The sequence below is a fragment of the Chiloscyllium plagiosum genome, unplaced genomic scaffold (assembly GCF_037043375.1).
Source record: "Chiloscyllium plagiosum isolate Xiang-an unplaced genomic scaffold, Cpla_swu_hap1 HiC_scaffold_7, whole genome shotgun sequence".
Taxonomy (NCBI): domain Eukaryota; kingdom Metazoa; phylum Chordata; class Chondrichthyes; order Orectolobiformes; family Hemiscylliidae; genus Chiloscyllium; species Chiloscyllium plagiosum.
Genome location: NW_028270145.1, coordinates 65993745 through 66020372, shown reverse-complemented (window position 1 = coordinate 66020372; position 26628 = coordinate 65993745). Strand labels below are relative to the sequence as shown.

Genomic DNA, 26628 nt, shown 5'->3' with positions numbered 1-26628 from the left:
CTCATCCTGACTGACAATTATTTCCACTTGCTACTTTTTGACCATTTTTTTCCCTTCTTAATATTGTGCAATATTAATAAACCCATTGGAAAGTACGTTGGTCTTTGAAAGAATGGACTGTTATTTGCATTTTGGCTCTAGCTGCAACTCTCAAGGTCATTCCTTCGAGGACTATATACAAAGTGAATTGTTAGAATCTGGAATGCACTGTCTGAGAGTGTGGTGGAAGATTGAACCATTATTTTAAAATGCAAACAGGATAATTCCTGAAGAGGAAAAACGTGCAGGGCTGTGGGGGGAAAAAGGCAGATTAGTGGCACAAGATGCATGGCTCTTGCAGATAACAGGCACAGGCATGACAGGCTAAATGGGATTCTTCCCTACTCTAAGCATTCTATTGATACACATGGCGAACACAAGGAGCCCCTGAACTGAAGCCAGAATAATACTACCTTTTTCCAACGACTCCGGTGAATAGTCCTTAACCCCTGTTCTGCAGTTTCTCTCTCCAAACCAGTTTTTGAATCAGCTTTGAGTTTAGTTTCTCATAAGCTTCCCCAACAATCTCCACTGAACTATCTTGCCAATGACCATTCTAAAATCCAAGCTGGCAACATATTCTACGCTTCTTCCAATGACCATGCCTATTACATCCACATATTCTTTTTGCTTTATTCACTGGGTGGGCCAGAATTTATTAGCCAACTGTAACTGTCCTCAAGCTGGTGGTAAACTGCCTTCTTGATTCACTGATCTCCATGTAGTGCAGGTACACAGACAGTGCAGTTAGGGAGGGTGTTCCAGGATTTTGACCAAGTGACACTGAAGCAAAAGTGATGTAGTTCCAAGTCAGGATGGTGTTTGGCTTGGAGAGAACCTTGCAAATGCTGGTGATCATACATATCTGCTGCTCTTGTTCTTCTAGGTGGTAGAGATTGTGATTTTCGAAGGAGCCATGGTGAGACACTTCAATGGATCTTGAAGATGGTATACTCTGCTGGAACTGCTTAATGGTGGTGGAGGAAATAAACCTTGAAGGCACGAGATGAATGTATAGTCAAGCAAGCTGCTTTGCTCCTGGGTGACATCAAGCTTCTTGAGGGTTGAAGTTGCACTTATCCCAGGCAATTAGAAAGTATTCCAACACACTCCTGACCTGTGCCTTGTAGACGATAGACACTGACTTATCAGGATGTGAGTTATTCTCACTTTACAATGAGATGTGATGTTGGTCCCTTCTGAAATCAGCGTTAACTGCCTATAACTTTGTTATTTATCTAGATAACTGGTAATTTCATCTTTAAATTAAGATTTTAATAGGTTTCCTACCATATACATTAAACAAACTATCCTGCAACTACCAGGTTAACTCAGTCTCTGTTTTAAAGAAAATTACACAGGCTACTTTTCAGTTTTCCAGCACATACCAATACTTCGGAGCAGCGGGAGCCGGGAGCCGGGAGGAGGCAACGTTGGTGCAAGGTGATTGTCGGGAAGACCGGTAAGTATATTTAAACTTCTTACCTTCAGGCCAGTGAGGGAGGAGAGAGCATAGGACTTCTGGGAAGGGTAAGTAGAACAGTTTATATTTGCGTGGTTGCGTTACCCGAGACACTATTCGGGTACTGCCTCCCACACATCCTCCTCCTCCTCTAACATAAAAAAAAAGTTGTGGGAGCCAGATTGACAAGGTAAGGTAACAAGTTTATTTCCTAATCCTTTGTTTTTTAGTAGTCACTTCGGGAGTTAGAATAGTGGGAATGGAGTTTAGGGCAGTGGAATGTTCCTCCTGCAGAATGTGGGAGGTAAGGGTCACCACTAGTGTCCCTGCTGACTACAACTGTGGGAAGTGCACCCAACACCAGTTCCTCGAAAACCGCATTAGGGAACTGGAGCTGGAGTTGGATGAATTTCGGATCATTCGGGAGGCAGAGGGGGTTATTGACAGGACTTACAGAGAGGTAGTCACTTCCCAGATAAAAGAAAAAGTCAGATGGGTGACAGTTAGGGGACAGAAAGGGAACCGGCAGGCAGTGCAGGGATCCCCTGTGGCCATTCCCCTCAACAATAGGTATATTGTTTTGGATACTGTTGGGGGGATGACTTACCAGGAGAAAGCAGTGGGGCACCTGCTGCTCAGAAGGGAAGGGGGAAGAGGAGCAGAGCAATAGTTATTGGGGACTCGATAGTTAGGGGGACAGATAGGAGGTTCTGTGGGGACGAGAGAAACTCACGGTTGGTGTGTTGCCTCCCGGGTGCCAGGGTCTGTGATGTCTCTGATCGTGTTTTTTGGGATCCTTAAGGGGGAGGGCGAAGCAGCCCCAAGTCGTGATCCACATTGGCACCAACGACACAGGTCGGAAGAGAGATGGGGACTTGAGGCAGAAATTCAGGGAGCGAGGATGGAAGCTTAGAGCTAGGACAAACAGAGTTTTTTTCTCTGGTTTGCTGCCCATGCCACGTGCTAGTGAGGTGAGGAATAGGGAGAGAAAGGAGTTGAACACGTGGCTACAGGGATGGTGCAGGAGGGAGGGTTTCGGGTTTTTGGATAATTGGAGCTCTTTCTGGGGTAGGTGGGACCTCTACAAGCAGGATGGTCTTCATCTAAACCAGAGGGGTACCAGTATCCTGGGTGGGAAATTCACTAAAGCTATTAAGGTGGATTTAAACTAATACAGCAGGGGATGGGAACCAAAATTGTAGGACAGGTACAGAAGAGGATGAGAGTAGGGAGTTCCAAAATCAAGTATCTGACACTGGCAAGCGAGAACCTGGTTTGAAGTGTGTGTACTTCAACGCAAGGAGCATCCGAAATAAAGTGGGTGAACTGGCAGCGTGGGTTGGTACCTGGGACTTTGATGTTGTGGCCATTACGGAGACATGGATAGAGCAGGGACAGGAATGGCTGTTGCAGGTTCCAGGATTCAGATACTTCAGTAAGAACAGAGAAGATGATAAAAGAGGGGGAGGTGTGGCATTGTTGATCAGAGACAATATTACAGTTGTAGAAAGGATGTTTGGGGACTCGTTAACTGAGGTAATATGGCTGAGGTTAGAAACAGGAAAGGAGAAGTCACCATGCTGGGAGTTTTCTATAGGCCTCCGAATAGTCCCAGAGATGTAGAGGAAAGGATAGCAAAATATGATTCTCGATAGGAGTGAGAGAGGGAGGGTAGTTGTCATGGGGGACTTCAACTATCGAAATATTGACTGGGATCACTACAGTATGAGTACTATAGATGGGTCAGTTTTTGTCCAGTGTGTGCAGAAGGGCTTCCTGATACAGTATGTAAACAGGCCTACGAGGGGCGAAGCCACTTTAGATTTAGTACTGAATAACAAGCCTGGCCAGGTGTTAGATTTGGAAGTAGGTGAGCACTTTGGACTCAGCGATCGCAATTCTGTCAGGTTTACTTTAGTGATGGAAAGGGTTAGGTGTACTCCACCGAGCAAGAGTTACAGCTGGGGGAAGGGAAATTACGATGCAATTAGGAAAGATTTAGAAAGATTTAGAATGAGAAAGGAAACTGCAGGGGATGAGCACATTAAAAATGTGGAGCTTATTCAAGGAAAAGGTCCTGTGTGTCCTAGATAAATATGTACCTGTCAGGCAGGGAGGAAGATATAGAACGCGTGAGCCATGGTTTACGAAGGAAGTGGAATCCCTGGTCAAGAAGAAGAAGGCTTATGTTAGGACAAAATGTAAAAACTCAGTTAGGGCCCTTGAGGGTAACAAGGAAGTCAGGAAAGATCTAAAAAAGAGAACTCAGAAGAGCCAGGAGGAGAAATGAGAAGCTGTTGGCAGATAGGATCAGGGTTAACCCTAAGGCTTTTCATAGGTATGTCAGGAATAAAAGAATGACGAGTGTTAAATTAGGGCCAGCTGTAGAGCACGGGAGACGTGGTTTACGAAGGAAGTGGAATCTCTGGTCAAGAGGAAGAAGAAGGCTTATGTTAGGATGAGATGTGAAGGCTCAGTTAGGGTCCTTGAGGGTTACAAGGTAGCCAGGAAAGACCTAAAGAAAGAGCTCAGAAGAGCCAGGAGGTGACATGAGAAGATGTTGGCAGATAGGATCAGGGTAAACCCTAAGGCTTTCTATAAGTATTTAAGGAATAAAAGAATGACGAGAGTAAGATTAAGACCAATCAAGGGTAATAGTGGGAAGTTGTGAGTGGAGTCAGAGGAGATAGGGGAAGCACCAAATAAATATTTTTCGACAGTGTTTACTATAGAAAATGAAAATGTTGGCGAGGAAGATACAGAGATACTTGTATCTAGACTAGAAGAGATTGAGGTTCACAAGGAAGAGGTATTAGAAATACTGCAGAGTGTGAAAATAGACAAGTCCCCTGGGCCAGATGGGATCTATCCTAGGGTCCTCTGGGAAGCAAGGGAAGAAATTGCCGAGCCTTTGGCATTGATCTTCAAATCATCATTGTCTACAGGAATAGTACCTGAGGACTGGAGGATAGCAAATGTGGTTCCCTTGTTCAAAAAGGTTAGTAGAGACAACCCTGGTAATTACACACCAGTGAGTCTCACTTCAGTTGTTGGTAAAGTGTTGGAAAAGGTTATAAGTGATAGGATTTATAACCATCTAGAAAAGAATAATCTGATCAGGGACAGTCAGCATGGTTTTGTGAAAGATAGGTCGTGTCTAATGAACCTTATTGAGTTTTTTGACAAAGTGACCAAACAGGTAGATGAGAGTAAACTGGTTGATGTGGTGTATATGGATTTCAGCAAGGCGTTCGATAAGTTTCCCCACAGTAGGCTATTATACAAAATGCGGAGGAATGGGATTGTGGGAGACATAGCAGTTTGGATCAGTAATTGGCTTGCTGAAAGAAAACAGGGAGTTGCAGTTGACGGAACATGTTCATCTTGGTGTCCAGTTACTAGCGGCGTACCGCAAGGGTCGGTGTTGGGTCCACTGTTGTTCGTCATTTTTATAAATGACCTGGATGAGGGCTTAGAAGGGTGAGTTAGTAAATTTACGGACGACACGAAGGTCGGTGGAGTTGTGGATAGTGACGAAGGATGTAGTAGGTTGCAGAGAGACATATATAGGATGCAGAGCTGGACTGAGAGGTGGAAAATGGAGTTTAATGTGGACAAGTGTGAGGTGATACACTTTGGACGGAGTAATCAGAATGCAAAGTACTGGGCTAATGGTAAGATTCTTGGGAGTGCAGATGAGCAGAGAGATCTCGGTGTCCATGTACACAGATCCCTGAAAGTTGCCACCCAGATTGACAAGGTTGTTAAGAAGGCATACAGTGTTTTGGCCTTTATTAATAGAGGGATTGAGTTCCGGAACCAGGAGGTTATGCTGCAGCTGTACAAAACTCTGGTACGGCCACACTTGGAGTACTGTGTACAGTTCTGGTCACCGCATTATAAGAAGGATGTGAAAGCTTTGAAAAGGGTGTAGAGGAGATTTACTAGGATATTGCCTGGTATGGAAGGAATGTCTTACGAGGAAAGGCTGAGGGCCTTGAGGCTGTTCTCGTTAGAGAGAAGGAGGTTGAGAGGTGACTTAATAGAGAAATACAAGATAATTTGAGAGTTCGATAGAGTGGAAGGGAGAGCCTTTTTCCAAGTATGGGGACGGCAAACACGAGGAGACACAAATTTAAAGTGAGGGGAGATAGGTATAAGACAGATGTCAGAGGTAGTTTCTTTACTCAGAGTAATAAGGGTGTGGAATGCTTTGCCTGCAACTGTAGTAGATTCGCCAAGTTTAAGTGCATTTAAGTCGTCATTGGACAGGCATATGGACGTACATGGAATAGTGTAGGTGGGATGGGCTTCAGAGTAGTATGACAGGGCTGCGTAACATCGAGGGCCGAAGGGCCTGTACTGTGCTGTAATGTTCTATGTTCTCTACAAAGCTGCGAAATATAGTTATCAGGCCTCTTCAAATACTGCTCTCAGAACTGTATTTTTGCTTAGTTCAAGATGAACTTTTCTTTCAGCTATCACAATATCACTCACCTTACTCTCAATCATATTAGGAATCCTGTTCTGCAAAAGCCTGGTGTTTCAAATTCAGTTCTACTAAATCCCTGAATGCCACTCCACCTCCATACTCACAAACCCAAGATTACAAGCCACAAAACAAACATTTGTTTTTCCAGTTTAAAAAAGCACAAAACCCCTCCAAATGCCTCCGCAATCTAAATCTTCCTCTAAACCATTCAATTCCAAGACATCAACTGTACAAAGCTTAGGATGCCCACTTTCACAGTGCCAATATCAGTATCTCAGACCTGTTCTTCTAAAGTGCAAACACACTCAAGTCCTCTTAACCACAAAAGTCTCCATGAAATGCTGTCAAATACCACCTTTCTATCCTTTTCTATAAATTTTTCCTATTCCCACTATTTTGTTGCTTTTAATTAAGGACCTTGCAAAATATACAGCAAAACATTGCTGCATCACCACAACACCATGGGAGATCAGTTTCTGTATCTGAGTAAATGTCATTGGACTGCTCATGAGAAGCCAAATTATACACTTGAATAAACAAAGGGCCATTATATAATGCAGCGGCTAACATAAAGCTGTTGTTTTTAAGAATACAAAATGTAATTGATGTCATGCTCAGAGAGGTGCAGTGAATTCAAATTTAATTGGCTTTTGACGACACTGATTAAGCTGCAGTTTGATTCAAGTAATGCCTTCATAGCTTTTTCTATGGGGTCAGAAATGTACTGTTTTGTAAAGATGATGCAACAAAAAAATTATTATCCTTAAAGTCTACCTGCCATTAACTAAGCAATGGGCAAAGTGATTTTGATTTCTGGCGAGATCGAGTAGGCAAGTATTATGCACGCTCCAGCCACCTGAAGGTGGTATCAGGAGGCTCAATAGATTTTCCTGAATAATTAATTTTGGAAAGCAAGCTGTTAGCTTTAGTTCTGCAGTTTTTGGGCAGTAGGAAATCAGTGTTTTTGAAACTGTAGTGGATCTTACTAAGCATAGCCAGTACAATGACAATGTTGCAGTTGGGTATGCAAAATTGGGTACGGCGGGGAAGCAGCTCTTTAACAGTAAAGAAAACAAATTTAAGGCATAAATGTCCCAAGTAATTAAGGAAAAGTCCATGCAAACCTGCTTCCAGTCTTGCCTGAATGCAGCATACGATCCTATAAGTAGTCACAAATGGCTTGGGAGGTCATGTTGCAGCTGTACAGGACATTGGTGGGCCACTTTTGGAACACTGCGTATGATTCTAGTCGCCCTTCTACAGGAAGAATGTTGTTAAACTTGAGATAGTGCAGAAAAGATTTACAAGGATCTTGCTGGGTTTAGGAGTTGAGTTATAGGGAGTGGCTGAATAGGCTGGGGCTAGTTTCTCCTTGAGTGTCAGAGATGGAGGGGTTACCTTACAGAGGTTTATAAAATTGAGGGGCATGGATTGGGTGAATTGCCAAAGTCTTTTTCCTGGGGTGGAGGAATCCAAAACTAATGGGCATAGAGTTAAGATGAGAGAGAAAAAGATTTAAAAAGGACCTGAAGGGTAACTTTTTCACACAAACGATGGTGCATGCATGGGACAAGCTGCCAGAGGAACTGGTGAAGTCTGGGACAATTACAAAACATTTAAGGGGCATCTGAATGGGTATATGAGTAAGAAGGGTTTAGAGGGATATGGGCCAAATGCTGGCAAATGAGACTAGGTCAGATTTGGATATCTGGTTGGTAGAGATGAGTTGGACCAAAGAGTCTGTTTCTGTGCTGTATGACCCTATGGCTGTCTCCCAAGCAGAATACCTGTGTTTTGCGAGCAACTTGAGGGAGCAGCACCCAAATAAGACCATAAGAAATAAGAGCAGGAGTAGACCCATCGAACCTGCTACTCCAGTCAATAGGTTAATGATTGATTTGGTATTCCTCATATCTTGCCTTTTCCCCATAACCCTTGATTTCCTTTCTGATCAATAATCTACGTCAGTCTTAAATGTACACAAGAACTCTACCTCCACAGTTCTGTGTGGCAAGTCCTGATGAAGGGCTTTTGCCCGAAACGTCGATTTTGCCTGTCCTCGGATGCTGCCTGAATTGCTGTGCTCTTCCAGCACCACTGATCCAGAATCTGGTTTCCAGCATCTGCAGTCATTGTTTTTACCTCAAGGATTTATCCTGTCAAGTCCCTTAAGAATCCTCTATGTTTCAATGAGATCACCTCTCATTCTTCTAAATTCCAATGTGTTGACTAACACAATTGTCAAGGTCTTAACAGTGCAGTAAAGCCTTTATTTTAATATTAGTTAGTTACACTTTGGCAGCTAAGACTCCCACCTGAAACCAAAATTGAGGCCCATCTGAAATTTGAAATGGCCTTCAGCAATACATTGGCAACTTTTTTTGGCTGCAATTTTCTTCCTGATATGCCCAATTAATACTGAGAAACAGGGAGGCAAGGAAATAAAAATCAACTTTGTAAATTCAGAAATTAATAGCTTGAGTTTAAGGTGCCAACTGCAGTTATTTATTTTGTTCTGTTCAATCAGAGGTTTTGGAGATCATGAGTTGCCAATTAAGCATCTTCTTTCCATAAGTGTGGCAGTGTAATTTGAACATGAATTTGAAGTAAGAAAACACAAAATATTTAGGAAAGAAAATGAAGAATCGCTAGGATGTTGGAATTTTGATTCCTGGTCTGTTTTCTATTTCTCTTCACCTGCCTTTTGTTTTGGACAGTGATATGCCATGGGACATAAAGGGGGCTGCAGGCTACACCTCCAATTGGAGTTGCGGGGAAACAGTAAATTTTAAGGAAAAATATTAGTTGGAATTTTGTATATTTCTGCATTTTAATTTCAATTAATCTTAATTTTACTGTTAGAAAATTCTGGATTTTTAGGGTTAATAGGGAATGCTTTTCATGTTCCAGAGATATAGAAGAAAACTGAAGCATTGTGGAAAGGTGAGTTGGTCTGAATCAGCATTGATAGGAAGCTGGGTAAGATCGGTGCAAATAGTTGCATCAGGTGATGGGATATGGCCATTCAAGGCTATCGGGGGGAGGGTCTTTGAGTCCTGGCATTATGGCAGTGGCTTTACGCCTGGGCTTTTAGCATGATGGAAGACAAAAAGAGTGACGCAATACGAATGTAGCACAAGAGTGTTCTTGGGATATACAGTCACAGAGTCATAGAGATGTGCACCATGGAAACAGACCCTTTGGTCGAACCCGTCCATGCCGACCAGATATCCCAACCCAATCGAGTCCCACCTGCCAGCACCTGGCCCATATCCCTCCAAACCCTTCCTATTCATATACCCATCCAAATACCTTTTAAATGCTGCAATTGTACCAGCCTCCACCACATCCTCTGGCAGCTCATTCCATACACGTACCACTCTGTGTGAAAAAGTTGACCCTTGGGTCTCTTTTATAACTTTCCCCTCTCACCCTAAACCTATGCCCTCTAGTTCTGGACTCCTCCACCCCAGGGAAATGACTTTGCTTATTTACCCTATCTATGCCCCTCATAATTTTGTAAATCTCGAAAAGGTCACCCCTCAGCCTCAGATGCTCAAGGGAAAACAACCCCAGCCTGTTCAGCCTCTCCCTATAGCTCAAATCCTCCAACCTTGGCAATATCCTTGGAAATCTTTTCTGAACCCTTTCAAGTTTCACAACATCTTTCCAATAGGAAGGAGACCAGAATTGCACGCAATATTCCAACAGTGGCCTAACCAATGTCCTGTACAGCCGCAACATGACCTCCCAACTCCTGTACTCAATACTCTGATCAATAAAGGAAAGCATACCAAACGCCTTCTTCACTATCCTATCTACCTGCAACTCCACTTTCAAGGAGCTATGAACCTGCACTCCAAGGTCTTTGTTCAGCAACTCCAAGGTCTTTGTTCAGCAACACTCCCTAGGACCTTACCATTAAGTGTATAAGTCCTGCTAAGATTTGCTTTCGCAAAATGCAGCACCTCGCATTTATCGCAATTAAACTCCATCTGCCACTTCTCAGCCCGTTGGCCCATCTGATCAAGATCCTGTTGTAATCTGAGGTAGCCCTCTTCGCTGTTCAATACACCTCCAATTTTGGTGTCATCTGCAAACTTACTAACTACACCTCTTATGCTTGCATCCAAATCATTTATGTAAATGACAAAAAGTAGAGGACCCAGCACTGATCATGTCTCACAAACTTGATTGAGTTTTTTAAAGAAGTAACAAAGAGGATTGATGAGGGCAGAGCGGTAGACATGATCTATATGGACTTCAGTATGACGTTCGACAAGGTTCCCCATGGGAGACTGATTAGCAAGGTTAGATCTCATGGAATAAAGGGAGAACTAGCCATTTGGATACAGAACTGGCTCAAAGGTAGAAGACAGAGGATGATGGTGGAGGGTTGTTTTTCAGACTGGAGGCCTGTGACCTGGAAGTACAAAGATAGCATGAAAAGATGTGGGTAAATTGGGGGAGTCGTGCTTTGGACATCCAGGAGTAAACAAAAATCACAAAGCACTTAAACCTGGTTTGAGGAACAAGACTGAGAACATGACCAATGCTTTTTCAGAAGTTGGTTGCAGTGAAAAACGTATGCAAAGGCATGAGTGCCAAAATGAGAGCAGTAGGTGTGCAAAGCAGTTGCAGGGAAAAAAAGAGCGTTGATGAGAAGACGATCATGGTGCTTTCGGTAGAGATAGACTAGTAAGATAAGGAGGAGAAAGAGGTTTCTAAAGCCTTCAACTCTCAAACCTTTGCCTATTAACAGAAACTCCTAATGAAGTAGTTCCACTGCAATTGTTATTTATATGATCCACTTTAAGGGACAGAGGCTTAGTCCATTGGGAAATTCCAGTTATAGTGAACTAAGATAAGGTCTTGTGCTACATTAGATAGTGCCTGAGCTAGAGGTTTAGGGTTCAAGTCTCATTCCATGACTTTGATGGCAAAGGAAAATCCATTCATAAATGTGAGCAAAACAGGTTGATCAATCTGTAATCCCTTCCAATATATGCCAATGGCAGGCAGTAAGGGCGGGAGAAATTCCTCTAGCTTTATGATGGAAAGTAAATTAGAGCATCTAACACTATTCATAGCCCTGGACAACAACATACATGTAAACTCTGACACCTATGAGGCCAGTTGGATACAAAGTGTACATATGACTGGTGCCAACAGCAGAGAGTTTGATTTCTGTTCTGGCTGGGGAGGATTCAAGACCCAACTCTATGCCTTACCAGTGATGGAAAACACAATACTATGAGTTGAAACTACCTTCAAGCAGAAAACTAAAAATAAGTGAGATGCTTGCTGTCCTTCAATTATTTTAAGTTCATCTACAGCAAGGGCTTAAACAACATATAAGTGGAACTCATGGAAGGTTTCACTGACGGGATTGTGGATCTTCTCATTGTGGCCATGACAAGGAAAACGAGTGTAATTTAGGACGGGTTAATGCATGACAAATCGTAAGGACCACAGGGAAAGTGTGATTGACTGTCACTGCTGGGCAGTAAACAAGAGAGAGAGGAAGAGGAAAGTTACACTGATGGCAGGAGTAGGGGGTTGGAGAAGTGAAACATTGGGAGGGATACAGCTATGAAGAACAACTCCAGTTATTTTGTAGAGGGGGTCAGGAAGCAAATATAATGGACAGCGAAGTAGGTAGGATGGGTAAGTGCAAACATGATGTGAAAGCATCACAGAATACATTTATAAAGCTTATATATTCTTCCATTTTAAGAGCTAATGTTTTTCTTTTACTTACATATTACGCACTACATCTTGATTTTTACATACTTGACGTTATCAGGCATAAATTTTAAACCCTTTTCCAAAATCATTTGTATCTTGCCAACAGAAACAAAATGGCAGTGATCCAAGGTCAAACATATTTTATAATGAGATATGTAAAGTAATGGGGAAAACAAAATAGCAAATTGGATTGCATAATATATTAAGAATAGAGTCTTTATGTATGTCAAAAATCAAATGAAAAACTGAAAACAATTAAAGAACCATAGTTGCAAAGCCACTTAAGAAGCTGGAGAACGCAAACTGCTAGATAAGTGGCAAGACCAAGAGCTGACAGTTACATTGCACAAAATGCTGCTGTTATAATTAGCATAAATAGAAAATAATCGAAAGACAGAGAAGAACATTCCAAGAGTGAAGGTGCTTTTAGATACTGGGGGAAGAATTATGAACAGAAGCTGTAGAATACCAATCGATCTTCACTGAAAAACGAAATGGAGAATAAGTTCTTAGTTGTTAAAAATTGCAACAACTCAATGTCTGTAGGCACCATAAATATTTCAAATGAATAAAGAGTAAAAGATAATGTTAAATAAATATACCCCCATGCTTAAAACTCCAATTTATAAATAGAAGTATTTAGTGCAGCATGTAGTGACAGGGTTAAACTATTGCAAAATGAGAACTGATTCATAGGTCTGCATTTAAATCAACAGTATGAATTTAGAGAAGGAAAATAATCTGAATGAGCCCTGACAGAAAATAAGTAAGAATGGACCAAATGGGAAGTTCTTCATTTCTGCTTTCTTATGCTTTAATGAGCCAAGTGTATAGTGCATGTATCAAAAAAAATTACAGGAAATCCTCAGTATCCACAAGTTGCAAATTTCACCTGTCCATGCCAGAAAACATGTATCAACAAAATTCAACATCCATGGGCAAAACACCCGTATCTGCTATTTTTAACTAGCTTTTAAGTGAGCTCTGAACTCATGAATTTCATCATTCATGGGGGTTCTCAGGAACATAACCTTTGTGGATACAGAGGAATGTCTGTATATTAATTTAAATTCATTTCCACACAAAAAAATCAACAAACAAGAAATAGTCTGTATCAGATTTCCTGGCTCTCACAGTCTTTACAGTTTCAGAATATCTTGGAAGCATCTTATTTTGACCTGCAAACATATCCAAAAACTTTGAAATCAACACAAAGTCCATTCACGATAAGTGAAGAATGCATTTCACTCTGGAAATGAGGAATGTAAGAAAAGGAAAACTCAGTTTACTTCACTGACCGTCCACTATACATCATAGAAACCTACCAAAAGCAGAAGTCTGGGTTATATTATGTAAGATTAGATTAGATTACTTACAGTGTGGAAACAGGCCCTTCGGCCCAACAAGTCCACACTGACCCATTCCCCTACATTTACCCCTTCACCTAACACTACGGGCAATTTAGCATGGCCAATTCACCTAGCCTGCACATCTTTAGACTGTGGGTTGAAACCAGAGCACCCGGGGGAAATCCACGCAGACACGGGGAGAAGTGCAAACTCCATACAGACAGTTGCCCGAGGTGGAATTTGAACCCGAGCCTCTGGCGCTGTGAGGCAATAGTGCTAACCACTATGCCACCATGCCGCCCGAAATAAATATATAGATATAAACACAATCCAACTTGGAAAGCAATGGACAAGATACTTAAGAACATGTGGTATAATTTGGAATTTTACCAGAGCTTTCTTTTCTCCAAAAGATAATGACAGTGTAAAATGCAGTCTAACTTTCTTAGCAAACATCAACTAGGATTTAATAATAAGAACACGTTTTCTGCTTTAGTTTGTTTCCGAAAATACATTTCATTAGAAGTTAACAGATTTTAACGAGCTGTATCTGAGAAAGAACTTTGTTTGCTCTATCCCCTGGAGTGGTCAATACGAAAACCAAAAACAAAACTTAGTTATTTCTTTGGATTGCAAAAACTCATTAAATCAAATCTATTTGCAGGCTGGGAATCTTAATTTGAAATGCACTGCCAGTACAGATGGACAAAATAGACTTATTTGATTGGACAATGAAGTTTTGTTCTAAATCATTCAGATTATATAATGATCAAAAACATAGACAGATGTGTGAACAGTAAACAAGTTATGATTTAAATTGCTTGCAGGTATTAAAAACCTAATTGGCCATCAGACATTTGATCATATTCCTCCCATGCAAATATTGTAAACAATTAATATCCAAATTGCTTGATCACTGTAAATAATTAATTTGTTTGCCAAATAAACCTATTTTCTTAAAGGTATTTGTATATTGGTAGAGGCAGAGGAAACAACCTTATTTCAGAGTCTGGAGTTAATATAAATTAACATGCAAAATAGTCTTCTGTATGTTACCACAACGTGTGTCAGCTAAATGCAGGAAGAGCAGCATCTTCTACAATAGACTATCCTTGCCTCATTTTTCATATCAGTCATAAGTTGATCAGAATAACATTGACAATTATGCCAAATTGGGTTTAGTTAAAACCACCAAATTAGGTTGCCCAAACTTGTCAAAAGACAGAGAAGATCTCCCTCCCAAGAGTCTGACTTGATTTAGATACAAGTTCCAGACGTAAAAGTCCAAATCATTATGCACCCAGTTCCCCATTGTAATAGGATATGTCCTGCATAAGTAGGAGATTGTGGGTATTCCTGAAGTATTTTATACATTATACTATTAAGTGGGTATGGATTGATTCCAAGGCATGGAGAAGGTGCACTATTCTGACCACAAACATCAGAAATATGGATGCATGTCACTAAATAACAAATAATACAATTGAAATACATTATTTACAATGCTGGTTTTAGTAGGTTTTGACTTACATGTTGCGGACCTCTGATCACTGTTGCTTCTGTTGAAATCATTTGATGAGATTCAGCATTTGGAAAAGACTTAGAAGGTTGAAGAAATGAGGGGCTTGAAGGACTTCTCAATGTGCTGTTATCAACTGCAGTACCTACAGAAGTATTAATGTTTGCAATCTTTCCTTGCTCATCACCAAAAGGGTTGGGTTTCGTCTTATTAGTTGGTCCCACAGGAAACGTTTCAAATAAAGTGCATTCTTCCCTATTCTTATCTTTCAAGTCCTGGATATCACCTTGCATCAGTGCTTCATCAACTTTACGTATGGGATCTTCAAAAGCAGTTTTTGGTCTTGTTTTTTCAGGTGCACTGTTTAGGAAATCATAGTCATTATCAGAAGGCGGAAATCTGATATCTAGTTCAGACAGAGACTCAACTACTTGAAGATGTTCCTGTTGCATTCTATACCCTTCTTGTAACACAGCAGAGCTTTTAGATACACTTTTGTCCTTGCCAACAAAATGTTCTGCTACATGTTCTTGCTCTCCTTCGTCAGTACACTGTATAGGCATTGAGAACGGCATATCTAAAAGAATGTAAGAAAAGGCAATAATTTGATTCCAAACCATATAGGAAAGCCAAAAAAAAGTAAGGAAAGCAACACCGTCTTGTACTTCTTGAACTAGGGCAATGTTCAACCTACTTATGGCAGCCCTTTGTATCTTCTTCTCTACAGCACATTAACAGACATATGATATATTGCAAGTGTAAAACATATACTTTGTTACATTAAGGACATACATTAAGCACTTGCATTATGTTAAATAATCCAAAATACAACATATTCCGAATCACATAATTTAAAAAATTAACTTCTTTTGGAGCATACAGAATAAACATTACTTTTTAATCAATACCTGTGACAGCATTTAAAATTTGACCAATACATAGTTTTAAAATTGTTCTGGAGTTCAAAAACCAGCATCCATAGTTGGTACAGAAAACAATCTATTTGGCAGAATGGCAGTTGATCACTACTTTTCTGAGATCAACATAGCTAGGTCAAGGCAACAAAACAAAGTTTTTTGAATATCGTTATTTACAATAAAGAGCTTTCAACTTATATTATAGCTGCAATAATTGGCATAGGATCAAGCATCTGATCTCTTTCCTGCAACATAAGGAGGTCATAACTGGAGGTTAAAGGTGTCTTCCTAGGCAATGAGAAATAAAGATCTCCTAGACTCAAGATCACAGGAGCAAAGATTTCATGGACGCGAATGGCCTAAGGCCGAAGAAAAGGAAGGCGATAGCAGTAAATACCTTCAGTGCAAAGTTGAGCCAATCATATTTTTAAAAGTATTTAATTTTCTAGGATTGAAATGCAAGTAGCCATTAATCACTAGCTGTAAAATTATTACAAGAAATATCAACGTCACCCCTAAATCTTAAAATACACATGAAAACTGCTGTGCCTTTAACCATTTTCACTGTGCGGTTATTTCAAGCAATCCTTTTGTTTACAAAAGCCTAGAAATATTGACATTTTACCACTGGTAACCCAACGCACTGTACTTCAAAATAACAAAGAGTGGTTCAGTGCTTCTTCACAGAAAGAGAAAATTGGGATGGGGGCAATGACCGAGAGTTTGTGCTTCCAATGGCTGCATAAAAGTTGCACTCATATAATTTACCTAACTAGCAATTGCTTTCCCACAAGCTGGGGTTGAATGTGACTGGGAACACCTAAGTGCACAAAACAAGGCAAATATTATATTTGTTTCATAGCTTTACTGAAGCTACTAGAAGTGAAGGAATGTTCATACCATGCTCCAGCTCAAAAGCAACAAATTGATCTTTACAAAAAAGTTACATATACCAAAGTTGTGAAATCAGTATACTTGTTGTATTGAGTCAAATCAAGATTTATGGGATAAAAACCTGAAATTATTTATCTTGTTTTTTAATGTCACTAAACATTTGTATTCTTTAAGCTAAAGTTAGCAATTCAGTCCATTAGTCCCACTCCCTTATTAAACCTTCAATTTTATCAGTTTCTGTAGTCATTATATCATTCGTGTCAACATAGACCTTGCATTTTTGATATTATGAAATTAGAAAAAGGAGAACAAATACTTAGTTGGAGAAAGAACTCAAGTCTAGCACAGCTGGTCAATTTAAAGTAGCATTTTGAAATCATGAAAAATTAAATTTTGATTTTAATTTCCTCCCCACCCCACCAGACTCTCGTTTCAATATTGTAAATTTATTGGAAACTCGTTCTCAAGAGTTTTAAGGTATTATTGACAGAAGTTGTAAGCATTTCTATCGGCTTATATGAATTACAAATTGGACAGCATGATTAAATTAATGACCAGTCTTCCATATTGCTTTTTTCAAACAATGTTCAAAAAGTCTTCAGATATTTCTTCTGTAATTAAGTGTTTGTCCATTAGCTTCTTTTTATGTAAAGACTGTAGTTGTATTTTCACCATATTTGAAACAAAACAAGAAAACAAGGGTTCAAATAATGGAGATTTCCAATGAGAGATACAACATTCTAATAAGTGGGGGAAAAATCAGGTAATTATCTTTGCAATATTAACGATTTCATTGGCTTCCCCAAACGATTGAAGTACGATGCAAAGAAAATGTGCATAGTACTCACTTATCACTTCTTTGCTGTAGTTATATTTACTCAGAAGTTCCGTTTGTTTCTTTGTTAAGGCAGATAGTTGTTTAAATTCTTGACAAATCTCCTGAAAAGCAAAGTCCAACCTCTCTCTGTAATACAAGTATTGGTATGTCAGAAAAGCGGTTTAATGTTAATATTCCTACATAAATCACTTGCCATTACACAGCCTTCTTCAGTAGGAAGGAGGGACGTCTAGGTCTCAGACTTGGCCGTGACCACAATCTATTCTGTTACATGATCAGCTGACAGAAGGTGCGCTTATAGCAAAGTAGAAAACTGCCAATTTTTCACATTTCCTGAACCTGTGATCATCTGGTTGGGAGGCAGGCCACCAGGTGGTGATAAGAGCTACATTTCGAATAAATGGCTTTATTTCTTTGTGCAGGTATGAATACCAAAAAAACTGTTATACATCTACAAGTAAAGATTTGATGCAATGACATTTATTGCAGTGATAACTTATAATATTTCAGAACTAAGTATTAGTTTCATGGGAGAATATTGCATTTGGAACTAATTCCTCAACACAGAAGTCGAATGTTTTATAACCAGTCTGTACTGCCAAGTTTGTGTCCAATTTAAATTTGGCATTTACAATGATCCAGCACTAGACTGGCACTATAAATCCTGCTGAATTACTACTTCAAGCTCATACCAGCATGGCAAGATAATCACCCCTTCAGGGGTTGGTATCATGCCAAGAGGAATTCAGAGGTACTTCACTGAAGACTCTGGCAGAAACGCAATCTGGCTACACTATCCTGGCACCCCTTATACTCATCTATAACATATCTGGTCCGCTTTCATTGATGTTTTATTACTTCCAGTTAATAACTGAATAAAAGGATTTTGTGAACAATATGATGTGCTCCAATAACACACAACATAAAAGAAACAGTTCATGTTTTTCTCGCAAACTTTCTTTCCTCGGAGGTGAGGTATAATTTCCAAGATATGAGCACCTAGTACAAGATACCAAGCCCAAGCCCATCTGCGAGAGCGGACCTGTGGTCTACTGTGGACATCCCAGCCCAACACTTCGTATGCACGCGCACTCAAACAGAATTTCATGGTAATAATGAGGATCAAGATTCTTTTGTGATATTACTTTCCATAAACAAGCTAAGAATACAGAGGCTTAATGTAACACCGCAGTTACTACCCCACATGAGTACCATGCACAGAAATGGTATCTTCTGCTCTATAGTACATAAAGTAGTCTTTTTGCACATTAAGTTATCACAGGAGCTTAATTTGGATATACAGTGATGTCAAAAATTTTTGCTGCAAAATACAGCCTTGAAAACTGGACTGTTGAACACCACATACCTCGAATATTTTAAAATAAGAGCATACTCAGCTACTGAAAGAATGGGGGTTTGTGAAAGTTAGAATAAATTTTAACTGGCGAATTGGGAGTTGGTGGGAGTAGTGGGGTGGAGGTGGAGCAAAAGTGGAGGAGAAATGAAAAACATTTATGAAATAGAGAATGATCCTAACCGAAGATCAGAAAGCTAGAAGAAAATAAAAAACGTCAAATTTGCACATGCATGGACCATTTTTGAAGAATTCACTAGTTTTTTTTTTGGCTCAAGTATAAAGTAACAAAAAACAGGGGTAAAACAAAGGCCAGAGGGAAAAAAATCAAATTGCAGTTAAGTAGAACAAAATGACTGTCAACACGTGAAAACACTGAAAGATCTTGACATACAAATTATACAGGAATGAGGAATTGTTTATTAAGATAGAGAAAAACATCAACTTCCATGACTTTAAATCATATTTTTTAGGTTTATCATCTTAAAAATGCTACTATGTCAAATTATAAATTGACAGCTGGAATAGCTTTGACAGAATAAACATGGCGGGTAATTTATTGAAATTGCAGTCTTTCAAATAGTTAATTAACTGGGAGATATTTGCTGACCTAGATTTCAGCTAATTAGCATGCTTGCATTGTTTATTTAAATCATTGAGAAAAGTGGGACACTTGTTCATTCTACTATGGCCAAATGTAATGCACCGCTACTTTTAATTATAAACAAATAATTTTTCTCGTCATCTATAGAATAAGATTGAAAGCACTGTCCCATTGGCAAAGTTCATATCTATAAATCTATATTCCTTTTCGCAAATATTAGCTCCAATGATGGAAAATGATTTTGCACCTGTAGTACAAAGAGACGATCTGTATTAAATTTTCACAATAAACAATATGAAATATAGGATGGATGTACTCTATCTTCACAAAAGAAAGTACCATAATATCCAATAAAATGATCCTAAAACTCGCTATCAGAGAAGTGACCCCAGACTTACTGCATGTGGAGTAAATCATTTGGCAAGACAGCATACACAGGGATCTGTAAACTCATTTTTAAAAAAAATTCATTCATTTAGGTACATCAACTTTCAGGTCCAGAATGACTTTTCTTAAAGAAGTCCCAAAGTATACTTTCTGTCCCTAAATTTGAAGCCACAAAACTGATGTTTTAAGATATCTTTGCACAAGTTATAAATCAATCTAACCGAATCATTTGGGTTTAACTTTATTGATTCATTGTAAACTCCCAGTTCTATGGCTCTGCAACTGTAATTAAAATCAGGGTTAACTTTCTGAATAAGAAGTGCATCACAGGAACTGAAAAATAACACAATAAACAAATCTGTCTAGTTCCAACAAAATACAGTTGTTTCATTTAGCATTATAGAGAACTCCCTGCACAACAGCCACCTGAATAATGTGAAAGATGATGGAACAAATAGTAAATTTCAGATTAAGTTCAGTGGACATAGCAGATGATAAATAATTTTTCCTGTTTCAGAGTATCTGCCAAGGTAAAATTAACCATAATTTCTGAATGTAGAAAAGCATAGATGCTACAAAAAATTTCCTCTCAAGTTACTCCATTTGATAGAGCCTGTATACAAAGCATTGAAATAAACTTGTATCGCTTTACTATGGTCATTGGCAATATTACAGCACAGCAAACCCTCCAACTACAACTTAAAATGGTTTTAATTGCAGGGCAATAGCAATTTGTATTGTATGAATGGGCAAATACTCAAAGATTCATTCTCTCTCATCACTGAGCATGAGTAATAACTACAGCCTCATCAAAAGCAGCATGCAGTGGGGTTTCTGGAACACGTCTTGTAAGAGACAGACTAGCCCCATGTAACAGTAACAAAAGAAAACAATTAGGAGCAGGTGATCAATCATCCTGAGAAGAACTGCAAAGCAAAGAACAAGTATTCCTCATGACTTGTTATCAACACATAGAAACATAGAAAATAGGAACAGGAATAAACCATTTGGATAACCAACCTACTCTGCATCCTATTCCCACTTTCTCCCCATGCCTTTTGATCTCTTTAGCTCTAAGAACCAGATCTATCACTTGCCTACAACATTCAATGATTAGGCATCAAATGCTTTCTGTGGCAGAGAATTCCACAGGCTCACCACTCTTTGGGTGAAGAAATTTCTCCTCATCTCAGTACTGAAATGGGTACTCCATATTCTTAAACTGAGATCCCTGATTCTGGATTCATTGATCATTGAAAACATCAATCTTGCGTTTCCCCGATCTAGAGGAAATTTTGTTAGTTTCTATGAGATGCCCTGCTTATTCTTTGAAATGCCAGTGAATATAGTCCTAACCGACCCAGTCTATCTTCATATCAGTATGATGCATACCATCAGTCAAACTTGGCACCCAGAAGGGTCAACCCAAATATTAACTCTTCCTCTCTCTCTCTTCAGAGGCTTCATTACCTGCTGAGTTTCTCCAGCACTTATTTTTTATTTCCGATCTCCAGCATCATGGTACTTAGCTTGTATCGTGATCTGTGCAAACTGGCTTTGTAATTTAATCTTGTTATCAGGCTGATTATACTTCCTCCAAAAACAAACATATCTTTCCTGGAATGAATGCAGTGGTCTAAACCAGTGATTCCCAACTTTTTCAAAATCACGACACACTTCAATGAGATAAATAATTCCATGGAAGACCAATTTTTTCAGCTGGATTGATTGCTCATAAAAGGTCACATTTATTTGCATTTACCATGGTTACAGCCTTACTAGCGAGGTTTGCAATAGAGTGTACACAACAAATAAACAACAACTTATACATTTCTTTTTAGAAAGCGATTCTAAAACTTAGATCGGTGGCTTAACCGTGTTCAACTGAACAGTTGCATAAAAAATTCCAAAAATATTCACCCTAAAATCCATGCAAATGTGTCCAGTCAGGCATGTTAGTTCAACAGTCATTGAACAATTGCATTCTTCTTTACTGTGCATGCGCAGTTTCTTCTTGTCATGGAGTTACAATCCTTGACCGTTGTGTCATCAAAGACTGCATGTTTGGCCTGCACATGGGTAAGCAGACAGATTTTCCATTTTCTGCACATGCTTAGTCCCACATTTTCGCACAGGCATGGTATTGGACGTCGATGCAATGTGGCACTGCTTTGAGAATTTCACAGCACATTTCTCACCTTGCCACGGGACACCGGTTGAAAACCTCTGCTCACAATACAGGCCAATCAGAGCTTTATAACAAAACTAACTTCCACCTCTTTATTTTTTCAATCGGCTTGAAACAGAGACCAACATTCCATTAGCTTCAATTTTATTTTCTGTTTGTTTATTTACCCATTTCAATTATGTGTCTGAAATTTCTCAGTTTCTCCACAGTTCTTAAATTTCATTCTTAGCCAATCTACCTAATCTGGCCAAAGCCTTTCATATGTAACCAGGTAATAATTGTGGAAATCTGATCACAATTATTGGTGTCAAGTGTGTAAGATTTAACAAATTAGACACAATTTGCAACTTCAAAGAATGCTGGCAATGAGTGTTCATTGACTTGAGCTTCCTTAATATTGCTTAATTTGATCAATATAACTAAAATAATTGTCACAGTCATAAAGATACAAAGAAATTAATTCTGCTTTTTGTACTATTGTAGCCTTTATCATTGATGTGGGTTTATTGTCAAAGCATTTTACTAACACGATTATCCATTGAGGAAAAAAAACATACTTGTACAGAGGATGATCAGTCCCTGTCAGAGGAACAGCATTCTTCGATGATGATTCAGCCATCTTCCGGTTTACCTTGAAATATAAACATATTTAACAATAACTAAATCTTGTTTCTTGGTTAAAAATAAACAGGTAGTATAAATCATTGTATGACTGTAGAGAAGACAGCTCAGTTATAAGGTATACATATTCTTACAAATAGAATGTATGTTAGCTTATTTATAGTGAAAATAACAGCTAATGCAATGCATGCTGCAAGGCTGGAACTGCCAATTCCAACTGACTGAGCAGGTAGATGATCAGTGAGCACCATCTGCTGAAATTGTGTCACACTACAAGTTTAATTTAACATATGATTGATCAACTCTTTACTCTAATGTACAAGATAATTTGAAAGGCACATTTAAAGCTCAATTCTACACTTCAGTTAATTTATATTGACCTCATATTGCTGGTACTGAACAGATCTTGGCGTTTTAATGAGCAAATTATCTGTCAAAGAGGCAACAGTGCCAAGGTTGAGCCTTTCTAAACCTCCACACTCAACATTGAGGCAGAAGATTCTAACAAGTAAAAGTTCTAAAAGTTTTAAATTGCATGTATCTTGGCAGGCTGGATTGATATAGCTCAGCCTGTGTGGGGTCTTTAGATTATAAATTGCACCTACTGAAATAAGGTCTGCAAACTCAATTTACATTTTTTGAAAAGATACTAATCTACTCCGACCAACTACAGTTTTCCCATGCCCCCAGATGAAAATATTGGGCTGTTCATTTCAAATGCTTCTGTGGCAGTTCAAATAATGTATAACCATTGCTCCATCATCTGGCTCACATCTTAGATCGCTTTTAGATTAGATTACAGTGTGGAAACAGGCCCTTCGGCCCAACAAGTCCACACCAACCCGCCGAAGCGCAACCCACCCATACCCCTACATTTACCCCTTACCTAACATTATGGGCAATTTAGCATGGCCAGTTCACCTGAACTGCACATCTTTGGACTATGGGAGGAAACCAGAGCACCCGGAGGAAACCCACGCAGACACGGGGAGAATGTGCAAACTCCACACAGTCTGTCGCCTGAGGCGGGAAATGAACCCGGGTCTCTGGCGCTATGAGGCAGCAGTGCTAACCACTGTGCCACCGTGCCGCCCACTAACTTCATGTGGAAACAGGTCCTTTGGCCCAACAAGCCCACACCGACCCGCCAAAGCACAACCCACCCAGACCCATTTCCCTACACCTAACACTAAGCTGCACATTTTTGGACTGTGGGAGGAAACCAGAGCACACCCACACAGACACGGGGAGAATGTGCAAACTCCACACAGTCAGTCACCGGAGGCAGGAATTGAACCCGGGTCTCTGGCGCTGTGAGGCAGCAGTGCTAACCACTGTACCACCATGCTGCCACTCATACCACCGTGCCGCCACTTGTACCACCGTGCCGCCACGTGTGGAGGAAGAGAGGCCTATACTACCCAAATAGAATAACCATATTTAGACATTATGCTCCAGCTCTCTATTGAAGGAGTAGTAGTAGTTTCTGTGGTCAGTGGACGATTAGATGATTAAATGCATCTCATTGGAAAAAAAAAGCATAAGACACAAATAGAAAGGGCAAGGATATACATAAAGAAAGAAATGTTGAATGAAAAAGAAGATAGGGAGCATGGCAAAATTGCATGAATGTAATTGGAGACATTCAAAAGAGAACAAGAAGAGGAAAGAGGTAGAAAAAGAAAGAGTGAGAGAAGAAAGGAGAAAGAAAGAAGGAGAAAGATACAAATTTGAAGGAGTAAGCTAGTCAGTTCCTCAAGTCTACTCACCCAAATGATTGACATCTCAATTTCACATTCCATCCTATCCATGAGAACATTTATAGTCCTGTTAGTCAAGAATCCATTTACCTCTGCCTTAAAATATCTAAATTACCCTGTTTCCATTGTTTTCCGGGGAAGAGAGTTCTGAAGACTCACCACCTACTGAAAGAAAACAAAATCTCCTAATCTCTGTCTTAAGCAGGCAGCCCATTATTTATAAACTCTGTTGCCTTGTTCTAGTCCCTCCCACAGAGGAGGTATTCTTTCTGGTCAACCATGTCAAACCCAATCAGGATCTTGCATATTTGAATTTGATTACCTCTCTCTAAACTCTAATGGACAGTTTCCAGGAATCAGGTTAGTGAACTTTCTCTGAACTGCTGAGGCTGGTACAATTGTAACATTTAAGAGGCATTTGGATGGGTATATGAATCGGCAGGGTTTGGAGGGACATGGGCCGGGTGCTGGCAGGTGGAACTGGATTGGGTTGGGATATCTGGTCGGCGTGGACAGGTTGGACCAAAGGGTCGGTTTCCATGCTGTACATCTCTATGACTCTCTGACTCTATAATGCTTATACGTATCTTTTCTCAAAAAAGGAGATCAAAACTGTACACATTGCTCCAGGTATGGTCTCACCAACTCCCAGACCACTGTACCAAAGATCACAAGTTACATTTTCTATTCACCTTGTAATAAAACACATCATATTTGGCTTCACAATCACTTCCTACACTCTATATTAACCTTTGTGATTTATGCACCAGGACACCCAAATCCCTGGATATCCCTAATTCTGCATCTCTCACCATTTAAGTAATATGTTGTTTATTTATTTTTCCTGCCAAATTGGCCACGTTTTCACATACTGACATTCAACTCCACCTGCCAAATTTTGCCCAATCTTTTATCTATATCCTTTGCATACTCGCTTCGCCACTTACTATCTTTTATGTCATAGTTTCCTCCGGGTGCTCCGGTTTCCTCCCACAGTCCAAAGATGTGCAGGTTAGGTGAATTGGCCATGCTAAATTGCCCGTAGTGTGAGGTATGGGGTAAATGTAGGGGTATGGGTGGGTTGCGCTTCGGCGGGGCGGTGTGGACTTGTTGGGCCGATGAGCCTGTTTCCACACTGTAATGTAATCTAAAAAAAAGAAAATTGGGCACATTCAGCCCTGTCCAAGTCGTAGTGGTGAATGTAGATAATGGAGGCCCCAGCACTATCCCCTGTGGCACTCCACTCATTATATTTTCCATTGAAAACTAAATAAAAGTCTTGAAGAGCTGACAAAAAACGTTAAGACAGAGCACAAGATTTGTAGAATCTCCAGGCTGAGAGAGAGTTTGTAGAAGTCTCTTGATTGTCAGAGCTGAAGAGGAATCAACACCACTAGAACTGGAGAAGTGTTAAGATTTTTTCAGTCGTCCAAGGGGAAAACTGGAAATAGTCCATGAGGGAAAACAATGAATTTCTCTCAGATAGAGTATCTGAAAAGAATATTACCAGGAAAAAGGCTGAATCTTTATTGTTGCTGTTTATGTTAAGATTTTTGAAAATTAACTGACATTTATATCCTTTCAATTTTGTCTGTGTAATAAACTTGTATTTTTGTGTTAAAAGAACTTTAGCAAAGTTGGTGACTATGTTCAATGACTAACTGCCACAGTGGTAATTAAACAAAAAAAATAAAAAGAGAGAGACACAGAGCGCACGTGCGAGAGAGAGAGAGAGCGCGCGCCAGCAAGACAGAGAGAGAGAGAGCACGCGCGCTCCAGAGAGACAAACAGTGAGCGCCAGCGAGAGAGACAGAGCGCGCGCGCGAGGGAGACAGCAAGAGAGCGAGAAGGAACAAGAGAGCATGAGAAAACGAACGAAGGAGCAAGAGAGAAAGAAAACAAGAGAAAGAGTGCAGTAGAGACAAAGCACGAGACAGAAAGCGCGACAGAGAGAGCGCAGCAGAGAGAGAGAAGACGAGAGAGAGCGTGCAAGAGAGAGAGAGTGCGCGAGAGAGGGAGAGAGAGAGAGAGAGAGACAGCGCTCGAGAGAGAGAATCAGAGAGTGTGAGAGAGAATGAACAAGAGAGAACGAACGAGAGAGAGAGAGAGAGAGAGAGAGAGAGAGAGAGAGAGAGAGAGAGAGAGAGAACGAACGAGAGAACACGAATGAGAGGGAGAGAGAGAGAGAACAACGAGAGAGAGAATAAATGAGAGAGCAAGAAAGAGAATGAACAAGAGAGAGCGAGAAACAGAACAAACGAGAGACAGAGCGAGAAAGAGAACGAAAGGGAGAACAAGCACAAGAGCGAGAACGTGAGGCAGAGAGAGCGCGCACGGGAGAGCATGAGAAAGAGGGCGAGAAAGAACGAGAGAGCGAACAAACGAGAGTGAGCGAGAGAGAGCATGAGAACAAGACAGAGAGAGAGAGAGAGATCGCGTGCCTGAGAGAGCGTGAG

General features: G+C 40.0%; 1 protein-coding gene across 1 annotated transcript in view; it reads right to left on the bottom strand.

Moving 5' to 3' along the window:
- tank (TRAF family member-associated NFKB activator) overlaps nt 1-24229 on the bottom strand; it is a 31114-nt gene extending 6885 nt beyond the window's left edge. The window contains exons 1-4 of the mRNA XM_087989097.1: nt 24182-24229; nt 22349-22422; nt 17269-17384; nt 14621-15186 (exon numbers count right to left, since the gene is read on the bottom strand). Coding sequence (XP_087845223.1) covers nt 14621-15186; nt 17269-17384; nt 22349-22422; nt 24182-24223 — 798 coding nt within the window. The 5' untranslated portion in view covers nt 24224-24229. The remainder of the gene's footprint in view (nt 1-14620; nt 15187-17268; nt 17385-22348; nt 22423-24181) is intronic.
- Nucleotides 24230-26628: the final 2399 nt, after the last annotated feature.